The sequence below is a fragment of the Pimephales promelas genome, chromosome 2 (assembly GCF_988280905.1).
Source record: "Pimephales promelas chromosome 2, fPimPro1.hap1.1, whole genome shotgun sequence".
Lineage (NCBI taxonomy): Eukaryota > Metazoa > Chordata > Actinopteri > Cypriniformes > Leuciscidae > Pimephales > Pimephales promelas.
The window spans coordinates 8,153,112-8,165,573 of NC_142770.1; the positions used below are offsets into that span (position 1 = coordinate 8,153,112).

General features: G+C 37.4%; 1 protein-coding gene across 2 annotated transcripts in view; it reads right to left on the reverse strand.

The window, feature by feature from the left end:
• Positions 1–391: 391 nt before the first annotated feature.
• The window catches only part of adarb1a (adenosine deaminase RNA specific B1a), a 35,914-nt gene continuing 23,843 nt past the window's right edge, over positions 392–12,462 (reverse strand). For both annotated transcript variants that reach the window (XM_039682976.2, XM_039682975.2), the window contains 8 exons: positions 11,324–12,261; positions 8,265–8,379; positions 8,018–8,186; positions 6,954–7,105; positions 6,673–6,841; positions 5,090–5,271; positions 4,826–5,004; positions 392–3,555 (listed from right to left, as the gene is read on the reverse strand). In XM_039682976.2, coding sequence (XP_039538910.2) covers positions 3,379–3,555; positions 4,826–5,004; positions 5,090–5,271; positions 6,673–6,841; positions 6,954–7,105; positions 8,018–8,186; positions 8,265–8,379; positions 11,324–12,261 — 2,081 coding nt within the window. In that variant the 3' untranslated portion in view covers positions 392–3,378. The remainder of the gene's footprint in view (positions 3,556–4,825; positions 5,005–5,089; positions 5,272–6,672; positions 6,842–6,953; positions 7,106–8,017; positions 8,187–8,264; positions 8,380–11,323; positions 12,262–12,462) is intronic.

The window sequence follows — 12,462 nt, forward strand, 5'->3', positions numbered from 1 at the left end:
TAACAGGATGCAAACATGCTTTTAGGACTCAAAGCTGATAAATGTTAATGTAAAAAGAGAGAAAACACTCCAGAATTTGAATTAAAGGAGTCACGGATAAAAGCACTTTAGACGAAAGTGCCATTGTTCAAAGCCCAATCCGGCACAACGAGCCTGCGAGCTCAGATAAACACAATTTCACTCTAGTCACTGCGATTACCACACCGCTAATCGCTTCATTTTGCCTGTCGCTATTACGGGTAAACAAAAGGTCATAATTTAGTGGAATTAGAATTCAAGAAACGAATCCACTTGAAACTCTTTTGTTCTTAAGAACGCAGAACCCTGATAATGCTTTTTAATCCCTAATTAAATTGTTTGGGTATTGAAAAACTTTCAAAAGTCGCTACAATTGCACACAATGCTATTTATTGGAAATTAAACACAACTTTCAGGATTATAAGAAAAACCTTTCTCAGGGTCCATTATGCTTGGAGTTATTTGAGAATCACAAGGCCAAAGTAAACCACGAAGATTGTGACGGTTTTTTTTTTCGTACAGTACAGCCTGTCCTTTCATTCAAACTCATGCAGCGTTTCAGTCTTTGCTTGGATGCAGCACTTAAAGCAACTTCTGATTCCGGCCCGGCAGAACCTGTTCAAACCGAATCTGTGGCCTCATGGGAATTTTCTTGTATCGACACAACTAGGTTGAATTCTAGAGTTTATAATAATTCTAGCTGAGCAGAGACAAACAAAATCCAATAAAAACAATAAAGACCCGCCCCTAAATGTTGCTCTCAGTCTTCTGAGAAGTCCACACTTTGGTAATGCAAAAAAAACAGTGCTTTGCAAAAGTGTACACTGTGGCTTCAAAACACTTGTGTACTTCATGAACACATGCAAACAATAACACAAATCCACACAGAATGGCCATTTGGGGAAAGACCAAAGTAACCGATATGAAATCCAAAGCAGTTTTCTGGAATCTGTAACACCGTAATTTAGTATTTACATAATTACAATTATTGAAAAACATCTGATAATCAAATCCCTGTACCACTTCAGTCCTCAGTGTCAATCTGATCAAATTTCTGATGACATAGTGATTAGTTAGCCTGGGAAAACCCAGATAACGTCCGGCAAATTTAGATTTGCTCTGAAAGTTAGTCTGGCAAAGAGCTCATTAAGACCCATTTCCAGTCCGCAGAAATCGCGGCACCAATCAGAAACGTTGGGGCGGGGGTTTACACGATGACGACAGCACTGGGATACATTACAAAGATGGCCGCCGCTGTCGAACATCACTCGTTCGAATCAGCTATCGCGTCTGTTTTTAAGCGATTTGAGCGTTTCCTTTTTGTTAAAGGGTTAGTTCACCCAAAAATGAAAATTAAGTCATTAATTACTCACCCCCATGCTGTACCAACCCCGTAAGACCTTCGTTCGTCTTCGGAACACAAATGAAGATATTTTTGATTAAATTTGAGAGCTGTATAACTACCACATTGGCTGCCTGCGGGACTGCCTCTTGACGGCGCAGAAAGTCAATGAAGAAAATGTTTAAATATCCCAAGTGACTACCGTGGCTCAACTATATGTTTATCAAGCGACGCGAATACTTTTTGTACGAAAAAACAAACAAAAATAACGAGTTTATTCGACTATTTCTTTTCTTCCTTGTAGGCCAGAAACGAGATTTGCTTAGATTTCCACGACGCATGCGCGAGAATTGCGATCTGAAGTAGTGTAAGCTGGTGTGAGCAGATCGCAATTCTCGCGCATGCGTCGTGGAAATCTAAGCAAATCTCGTTTCTGGCCTACAAGGAAGAAAAGAAATAGTCGAATAAACTCGTTATTTTTGTTTGTTTTTTCGCACAAAAAGTATTCGCGTCGCTTGATAAACATATAGTTGAGCCACGGTAGTCACTTGGGATATTTAAACATTTTCTTCATTGACTTTCTGGACCGTCAAGAGGCAGTCCCTTAGGAGCCAATGTGGTAGTTATACAGCTCTCAAATTTAATCAAAAATATCTTTATTTGTGTTCCGAAGACGAACGAAGGTCTTACGGGGTTGGTACAGCATGGGGGTGAGTAATTAATGACTTAATTTTCATTTTTGGGTGAACTAACCCTTTAAAAACTGAGCAAAGAACAACACTCGACGATGTTTCTCCGCCGCTCTGCATACGTTATCTCCTTCATCGCTCTGATTGGTTTTAGGTCGAACCATACCCACGACGTCCGTTGGTGACGCCCCTCTGGAAATGATTCGTCTATGACGATTTGCTCGACCATAACTCAGTTACAACTGAGAATGGTCTGGTTTTAACCAGGCTAGTGATTAGTGTCATTTAGTCAATAAAATAGTTTTGCGTTCTTAACATTAAAAGAGAAATTGGGTGACAAAATAATCCATTTAAACGGAAAACTAAATTGTTACAATTACAGTTAAGCGGAAATATTGTTTTAGACCAAAAACATACACATAGAAATAGATTTACAAATAAAATAACTCTTAAAAATGCTGGGTTATTTGATTTTACCTAAATGCAGAGTTGGGTATTTTTGTTCGATTATTTTTAACTACGCATGGACTGGTTAATCAGATATTGGCCTTGAATAATTTTGGGGTGAACTAACCCTTTAATACAGCGTTTTTGTTTTTATTTTTTCAACAAAGACGGAGCTTTTTGAAAACTCACTCGCAAGTGGATACATTTTAAAACGCTGTTTTTGCGTTGTAGTGTTGATTGTAAAAACTGAGGTATTTGAAAATGATGACACGTTTACGCATATTGTATCGATTGATATCTATGGTTATACCATATAATGATAGGCATTGTGTGCCTGCTATATATCATATACTGTATGTACAGTCTTCATACTGCATTCCTACAAAGATGACTGAAAATTTACACACAATTGTTGTCCTGCGGCAAAACATTATGACATAATTTGATTGCAACTTGGACGTACAACTTTTTAAGTCTGCTCTGTAGTAATGTGATTTAAGCATTTTCAGACGTTTCAATGGGGATGGATGAGCAACTTTTGGAAAACGCTAGTGTGGACAGGGAACTCTTTGAAATAAAAACGTTGTTTTCAAATGTATACTATGTGGCCATAGTCAATAGGATTAACTGTGTGGGTTTGTTTAGCGCAACATGTTGTCTAGCTTTTTACCCAGCACCAAGTTTCCAGTTGGGTTCTTTTTAAGCCAGCCATTTTCTGAGTGAACATAAACATGTTATTATAGATAAGAAAATGAGCGACTTGCAATAATAACAGAAGCAAAAAAAGTGACAACATTAGAGGTTAGATTAAAACCTTGCATTCCATGTAAATGTACAAAAGATCTTTTGCAGACAATCCAATCCAGATAAATCCGGTTTATCTTAAGGGGTGAGGGAAAACTGGTCTTGTTCGATGGGCTTTTCAACCCACGCTCCCAGTCCCGCTATGTTGAAAGCTTTGAAGAGAGCTTGTTTAGCTGCGTGATAGTCCACTGCCGCTTGTTTTGCCTCGTGGTAGGAGCCCGGACGAGATCCTCGGATCCGCAGAGTCTCACTGAGCTGAGAGGTAAATGGATATTGGCATTTTAAAATTCCAAGTTACCATATTATTTAAAAATTAATACTTGATTGTTTTGATTTATCCACTGCGGAAGCATATTGCATTCACTTCAGGAAAACAAATCTTCTCTGTTTTTTTAATTAATGAGTTAATTATCTCAGAATTATGAGATTATATTTCATGAAAAAAGTTTTTGCTCTGTTTTCTGAATTGAACAAGTTAATTATCTCAGAATTAACAGATATTTTTTCATGAAAAAAGTTTTTGCTCTGTTTTTCTGAATTAACGAGTTAATTATCTCAGAATTATGAGATAATTTTCATGGAAAAAACAAATTTTTGCTCTGTTTTTCTGAATTAACTAATTAATTATGTCAGAAATATGAGATAATTTTTCATGGGAAAAAAGTTTTTGCTCTGTTTTTCTGAATTAACGAGTTAATTATCTCAGAATTACGAGATATTTTTTCATGAAAAAAGGTTTTGCTTAGTTTTTCTGAATTAATGCGATAATTATCTCAGAATTACAAGACATTTTTTCATGAAAAAAGTTTTTGCTCTGTTTTTCTGAATTAACGAGTTCATTATCTCAGAATTACGAGATATTTTTTCATGGAAAAAAGTTTTTGCTGTTTTTCTGAATTAACAAGTTAATTATCTCAGAATAACGAGGTATTTTTTCATGGGAAAAAAGTTTTTGCTCTGTTTTTCTGAATTAACGAGTTAATTATCTCAGAATTACGAGATATTTTTTCATGGAAAAAAGTTTTTGCTCAGTTTTTCTGATTTAACGAGTTAATTATCTCAGAATTACGAGATATTTTTTCAAGGGAAAAAAGTTTTTCCTCTGTTTTTCTGAATTAACGAGTTAATTATCTCAGAATTACGAAAAAAATTTTCATGAAAAAAATGTTTTGCCCTGTTTTTCTGAAATAACGAATGAATTCTCAGAATTACGAGATATTTTTCCATGAAAAAAATGTTTTGCCCTGTTTTTCTGAAATAACGAATTAATTCTCAGAATTACGAGATATTTTTCCATGAAAAAAAACATTTTTTCACTCTGTTTTTATGAATAAATTACTTGCTCATAATGTTGTAAACATGTAAATGTAAACAGAGCAAAAAAGTTTTTCCATGAAAAATTATCTCATAATTCTGAGATAATTAACTCGTTAATTCAGAAAAACAGAGTCGATTTTTAACTCCTCAAGTGAACGCAATACGCTTCCGTAATCCATTATCATCCACCTTTAAAGAAATGCTTTACCTTGGCATGCAGACAGACCCAGCGACTGTAGAGGACATGTTTGCAGAGGTGAGAGTGTCTTCCAAGGTCATCTTTCCCAGTGGTAGCGTTAATGACCTCCAACCCCTGATCTCCAACCGTCCAGTTGACGCTGAAGTTGGGAGCTTTCCCAGGTTGCCTTGCTTCTGTGTTACTAATACCTGCAGATGAGAGAAGAAACAAATGTGGTTGGGCAAATAGCTGAAAAACTGATAAAATCAACCATTTATTCATTCGAGATCATACCACTAAGAAGGGGTCTGTTAAGGGTGAACGGTGGGGGCAGATCTTCCATGTCTGAGATGCGCTGGTACATGGCTCTGGAAAGATGGTCGGCATGGTACAGACTTCCCAAAATTAAACTGGAAAAATAGATGGGTTCTGAAAAGTAACTCAGAAGAGATCCCTGCACTCCAATCACGTTCCATCTGCAAAGGCAGAAAGAAAACACGGAAACATTATTGAAAATACAGGTGTGCACCTGGTGAACCTCGTTCATTGATAATATAAGGAAACGCATGTAAGCGGTTCAAAATTAGTCACCCCCTGTGGACATACAGCATGATGGTTATGTTGCAGAACAAGCCACAAAGGAAAGAAACAACATCTTGATTTCAAGAAAAAGCACTAGCGCAGAGACGCATTTACGGCAACCATTGAAACGATCGGAAAAATAACACCTGGGGTCTATAATCTCAATCACTGTAATTTCTTCAAGGCCTTTAAAAGGAGTTTTTTTCCAAAGGTGACGCATGAGATCCGAGCTCTCCAAAAGCCCAAGCTCACAGCTGGATGATAACGATCGCGTTTAACTGGAGTGGGATTCTTGGCATCCAACATAAGGCATGCGGATGTGTGCGCGGCAGCAGGCTTCCCTCAGCAGGGCGGCTGTTTTTTGGAGGCCATAATCAGAGTCCTAATCAGGGTCCAAATGCCCCTGCTCCAGGGAGCCCTCCGCTCTGGAGAGAGCTGAAGTGATTGGCTGTCTTCTTGGCTCTGAAACCCCAATCAGCTGCTTTCTGAGAGCCGCTGGATGCATGCGACAGAATGCTAACGAGATGGACTCATTAAAGGTTGAGCGCAACAGGAAAAAAGTGAGACTGTCATTGGAGGACTTCGACATTGAGCGGATCAAGGATAGGTGTCGACACAAAAGTGGGCCACCTGATGTCTGCAGCTTTTTTCTCTCTCAATGTGAATCATCAACTGAAGCTTCAGCCGTGTTTTACATTGAAAAAGTTGACTAAACCGTGTGTGCATACTTCCAAGATGGAAATCAAAAAGAAATGGGTTTAGCTAAAACATGAGAAGGACAAATCAAATAGATGTGCCCCCACTAAAGTTCACATCTATTGCAAAGACAAACTTGTAATTTGCATAATTATAATATTTGAAATATATATATATCTTTAAATGAATCAATGCACCACATTTATTTTTCAATCCCACCCGTTAAAACACACAATTCAAACATTTCCTGATGGATAAAAACAAGTCCCACTCTATTTTTTTCTGGAATTTAATAGGTTACAAATGTCAACTTTTCCACTTGTTTATTATGGAATATTGCAGTATTTATTATAAATTAATCTAACCACAACCATCCAGTCAATTCCCCATGGACAAAATCAAGCCACATCCTACATGTTTTTCTTGTTCGAGAAGCCGTTTCATTCGGATGTAAGGATCATTCGAAAAATCACCACTTCTACTATATGCTAACTTAGAATAAATTAATTTAAGAGATGCAATTGAGAACACATATTTTGTATTAAAACAATGTTCATGGTTCGCAGTTCTACTTTATTTCGCTATTGATGGCACCATACCTTGCAATCTTGTCGCTACATGACATAGTTAACAGTCGCTCTCCTTGCAAGACTCCATCCCAGGTCTGAATGGTGTTACTCGTACGGACGGGTATAGTACCTTCTCCAGATTCAATCTTGGTTCGCAATTGTCCACGGGCCTTGCGGTTTGGATGCCGATCACCCTGGTCTACAAAGAAAAAGAATAGAGTTTAATTTACTACTTTTTAAAAGCCCGTCCTTATTTTAATGCAACAACAAAATGTGCGAATCCATCCATCCGTCAGAAAAAAATTACATACCTTCGGCAGCAGCCTCATGAGGGGAGAAAATCCGGGCGTCTCCACAGGGCGACGTGCTGATATACAGATGGAACTGAATATCGTTCTTTAGCCGGTAGCCATGTTCACTGCACCATCTGAATATGGATTTCTCATGTTCTTCAGTGCTGTCGCTATAGAGAAAACACACACACAAACTTGTGTGATCTATGATGTCAACAGAGGCCATTAAAAGGGCTTTGAAATGTCTATAATTGAAAATAGGTCCTTGGCCTGACACCCATCTCATCAAATCTGTCATTTATTATTTCACAGTGAATAAAAGGTCATGTCTAATTGATTACACGCACGTAAAATAATTTTGCATATCCACAGGCTAGTGTGAATGATGTTAATTCTTAATGATTACAAAATAAAGCATTATTAGACAGTTTTGCAAGCACCCAAAAATTATATTATATATAACTTATGTATTTATTAATTATGTAAAATTTTTACCACATTAAATTAACATTAAAATGACAACCGTTACATAACAGCATGCAAATTTATATATTTGCATGCTTTTATGTAAGCATATATATATATATATACATTGTATATACACACATTTATATTTTATTTATTTATAAAACATTCATTCAATAAAAATTAGAGACAGATTTTTCGGCAGGCCGTTATTATCGATATATCGACCAAACTATCGGTATCGGCAGTTATAATGGCCGATAAATGAATATTTAAAAAATAAAATAAAAACGGACGAAACACGCTTCAACCATGTCATGAGTGTTGGAGTTGTATAGTTTGTCCACCAGATGGCACAAGTTTCTTTTTAAAATGCATTATCATATTAATTTAGTTAACTCATAAAGAACTACAAATAAGTCATGTTAGGGAAATCTGTTAATGTTTTGTAGCGAGTTTCTGAAAAAAATTTAAATAAATAAATAAAAATATCGGGCGATATATCGGAATATCGGATTTTAATCGGTATCGGCCTTCAAAATCCTTTATCATTCGTGCTCTAATAAAAATACATTATTGCATTTTATAAGACGTAAGTGTGTGTGTGTGTGCGTTACCTGAGGAAGTATTCCAGCTGACTGTACAGGTATCTTAGGAGAGAACGGCGTGCGATGATCTCAGCATGGCAGTCGTTAAGAGCTAGTCCTCGATCACTCATGTACTCTCCGTTTATACACTTGGTTCCCGTGGTGACACAAATCACCTGAGCATCCTTCACATCCGTACCTGATAAATGGTCGACGAGAATTAGCCAAAAAGAACATGATGTTTCTAGATCAACGTTCCTATCAGACGTGTGCTTACCGGTTGTCATGACAACACCTGAAAGAACTTTCCGCCGTGCATGTGGAGACGTGAAGTTGTCTGTCAGCTCGCTGAACTTTTCCACAACTAAACGAGAGACGGCATCTGCGAGGACCTGTGGGACCCACAACCTTAACTTTACAAACATCTCTATCAAAACGCACAACGTATTTGTGTAAATTGCGAATTCAAAACAATACATGAAGTTGTTACTTTGAAACTGAAAATGGCTGACAAAACGTGTCTTTAATGCTCGATCTCAAAAGAAATGAATTGCTTGACTGACAGACTGAAAGATTTTGCGTTTTCTTGTTTGAGAAGTGCTCCTGTATCTGATTTTAATTAAGATTCTGTTTATTCTCTTCGCTTGTTATCAAGGGGGGATGGGAGGGATTATGAACAGGATTAGCTAATGTGTAAATAATGCTGTGTACACTGGCGCACCGATTAAAGGTTTAATGCTTGACTTCATCTGAAATCCAACTGAAACGTTTGTGTGTAGATTCTGATTTAATTAAAATTGTTAAATGAAGACTGGCAGAAGCTTTATAAAGGACAAATGATGGTTAAGCAAAGCTACCCAAGCATAGCATTTAATCGCATTAAAATTGGTTTTTCAATATCAAGCTTGATAAAATGCATGACAGGTCCAATGTATGTGGTCTTATGGAAATTAAATTAATTCATTTATGGTGTGGTCAATAGTCTTAGCCCATTATATGAGGTAGTTTTGACAGGTCATTTTGACATGGTAATATTTATAAAAAAAAATCATAGAGATTAAATGAAAAAAGTTATTTCAGAAGAGTGACGACTGTATTTAGCTGCTGTGTGTTGGTCATGTCAAAGGGGAAAGTTATGGAAGCTTGTTTCCGCCATATAATGAAAAATAAAAAGGTAATTGCGACTTTTTATCTCAAAATTCTGACTTTTTTTCTCACAATTGCGAGATGTAAAGTCAGAATTGCAAGATATAAAGTCAGAATTGCGTGATATAAAGTCGCAATTGCGAGATATAAAGTCAGAATTGCTAGATATAAAGTCAGAATTGCGTGATATAAAGTCAGAATTGCGTGATATAAAGTCAGAATTGCGTGATATAAAGTCGCAATTGCGAGATATAAAGTCAGAATTGCTAGATATAAAGTCAGAATTGCGTGATATAAAGTCAGAATTGCGTGATATAAAGTCGCAATTGCGAGATATAAAGTCAGAATTGCGAGATATAAAGTCAGAATTGCTAGATATAAAGTCGCAATTGCGTGTTATAAAGTCAGAATTGTGAGATTTTAAACATTCTGAGGGGCTGAGGGGGGAAAAAAGACTTTGCCTGATAACTCGCAATTGAGAGTTTATGTCTCACAATTCTGAGAAAAGATGTCAGAATTTCGACATATAAACTCGCAATTATGTGTTATAAAGTCAGAATTGCGAGATATAAAGTCGCAATTGCGAGATATAAAGTCAGAATTGCGTGATATAAAGTCGCAATTGCGAGATATAAAGTCAGAATTGCGTGATATAAAGTTAGAATTGCGAGATATAAAGTCAGAATTGCGAGATATAAAGTCAGAATTGCGTGATATAAAGTCGCAATTGCGTGTTATAAAGTCAGAATTGCGAGATATAAAGTCAGAATTGTGAGATATAAAGTCAGAATTGCGAAATATCAGAATTGCGAAAGTCAGAATTGTGAGATATAAAGTCAGAATTGCGAGATATAAAGTCAGAATTGCGAGATATAAAGTCCGAATTGCGAGATATAAAGTCAGAATTGTGAGATATAAAGTCGCAATTGTGATATATAAAGTCAGAATTGCGAGATATAAAGTCCGAATTGCGAGATATAAAGTCAGAATTGCGAGATATAAAGTCAGAATTGCGAGATATAAAGTCAGAATTGCGAGATATAAAGTCAGAATTGCAAGATATAAAGTCCGAATTGTGAGATATAAAGTCCGAATTGCGAGATATAAAGTCCGAATTGCTAGATATAAAGTCCGAATTGCGAGATATAAAGTCCGAATTGCGAGATATAAAGTCAGAATTGCAAGATATAAAGTCCGAATTGTGAGATATAAAGTCAGAATTGCGAGATATAAAGTCAGAATTGCAAGATATAAAGTCCGAATTGTGAGATATAAAGTCAGAATTGTGAGATATAAAGTCAGAATTGCGAGATATAAAGTCAGAATTGTGAGATATAAAGTCCGAATTGCGTGATATAAAGTCAGAATTGTGAGATATAAAGTCGCAATTGTGATATATAAAGTCAGAATTGCGAGATATAAAGTCCGAATTGCGAGATATAAAGTCAGAATTGCGAGATATAAAGTCAGAATTGCGTGATATAAAGTCAGAATTGTGAGATATAAAGTCGCAATTGTGAGATATAAAGTCCGAATTGCGAGATATAAAGTCAGAATTGCTAGATATAAAGTCAGAATTGCGAAATATCAGAATTGCAGAATTGCGAAAGTCAGAATTGTGAGATATAAAGTCGCAATTGTGATATATAAAGTCAGAATTGCGAGATATAAAGTCAGAATTGCGTGATATAAAGTCATAATTGTGCGATATAAAGTCGCAATTGCGTGTTATGAATTCAGAATTGTGAGATATAAAGTCAGAATTGCGAGATATAAAGTCAGAATTGCGTTATATAAAGTCAGAATTGTGAGATTTAAAACATTCTGAGGGGGAAAAAGAATTGGCCTGATAACTCAGAATTGCGAGTTTATGTCTCACAATTCTGAGAAAAAATGTCAGAATTTCGACATATAAACTCGCAATTATGTGATATAAAGTCAGAATTGCGAGATGTAAACTCGCAATTGTGAGAAAAAGTCAGAATTGTGAGATTAAAAGTCACACTTCTGTCTTTTCTAAGAATTGCAACATTATGTAACGCAATTCTGACTTTATATCACGCAATTGTGAGATAGGTCGCAATTATTTATTTATTTTTTTTTAATCCAGTGGCAGAAACAAGCTTCCATATAAAGTACTGTAAATGACAACCCCTTATAAAAAAGAAAAATGGGGTTCTCAGTTCTCACCTGAGGCAGGTGTAGCTGAAGTCCCTCACTGGGGATTGGCTGTCGAGATGGCGTCTGGTCCAGTTGCATGTTAAAGAGACCTGACAATGCCGCTTGGGCTGCCCTCGATTTCGCCAGTTTTTTATTCCGGCCGGACCCTTGGAAGATCTGCGTATCCACTTTAACTGCCATTATGAAGTTCTTGGCATGGCTTTCACCGCTCTCTGCCACAAATTCATATTTCAGTCCCGGCCGAAGCTCATTTAGGATCATCACTGCATTCTTGCCACTGCCTGTAGGGGGCGTTGTGAGTGCAGGGGGTAGTGGGAGAGAAGGATGTAACCTGTTGTTGTTTTTCAGAGTCACATAGAGAGGGTATTTGTTTAGAGAGCAGACAGACCCATTGCTGCCGAGACTCAGGTAGAAGGGTTCATCGGGCTGTGCGGGCGTCTCAAAACCGTTAAAAAGCATGTCCGGGAAATCAGCTTGATCCGAGGTGAAGTCCGTGTTAACGGTCAGTGTGCGACCCATCGCGAGATGAGCTTCGGATGCATTGGGGAACTGAACAAAAGAGCGCAGTGCTTTTTCGGCTGCATTCAGTTTGGCTTTCTTCTTTGTTGGGCCGGAGCCCTCAAACAATTGTCCGTTGACCTCGACGGTCATAACGAACACGGGTGCGTGTACCGGCCCCGTCTGCGACAGAAGTTTATACTGCAGTCCCGGTTTGATTTCATTCAGTTGCATGAGAGCATTTTTCGGCAAGACCGGCCCTTGCGGTTTCCTGCGCTTCTTGGGGCGGAATTTGGAGTGTCCGTGGCCTTTATTGCCCTCCTCCAGTGGGCGTTTCCTGCTCAATCCCCGAGTGCTCCCATTGGCTACGTGAGGCCCCTCCCCCAGCGCTTCCTTGGAGGAGAGGTTGTCCAGGTTGCGGTTTTCTTTAACATCCATGCTACACGAACCTGTGATGTCCAGAGAGAGTAACTTACAATGCCTTCGGTGCAGGACCTTGTAAATGTAAAATTTAGAGATTCTATCATCTTTCTTTGTAACTGGATGGAAATGATACAATCTAAAAAATGTAACATTCTGGCTTTAAAAATGTTAATATTGCTTTAGAAGCATTTTTAACTTCACACGGAGAGCTAACCTTGTTAACAATA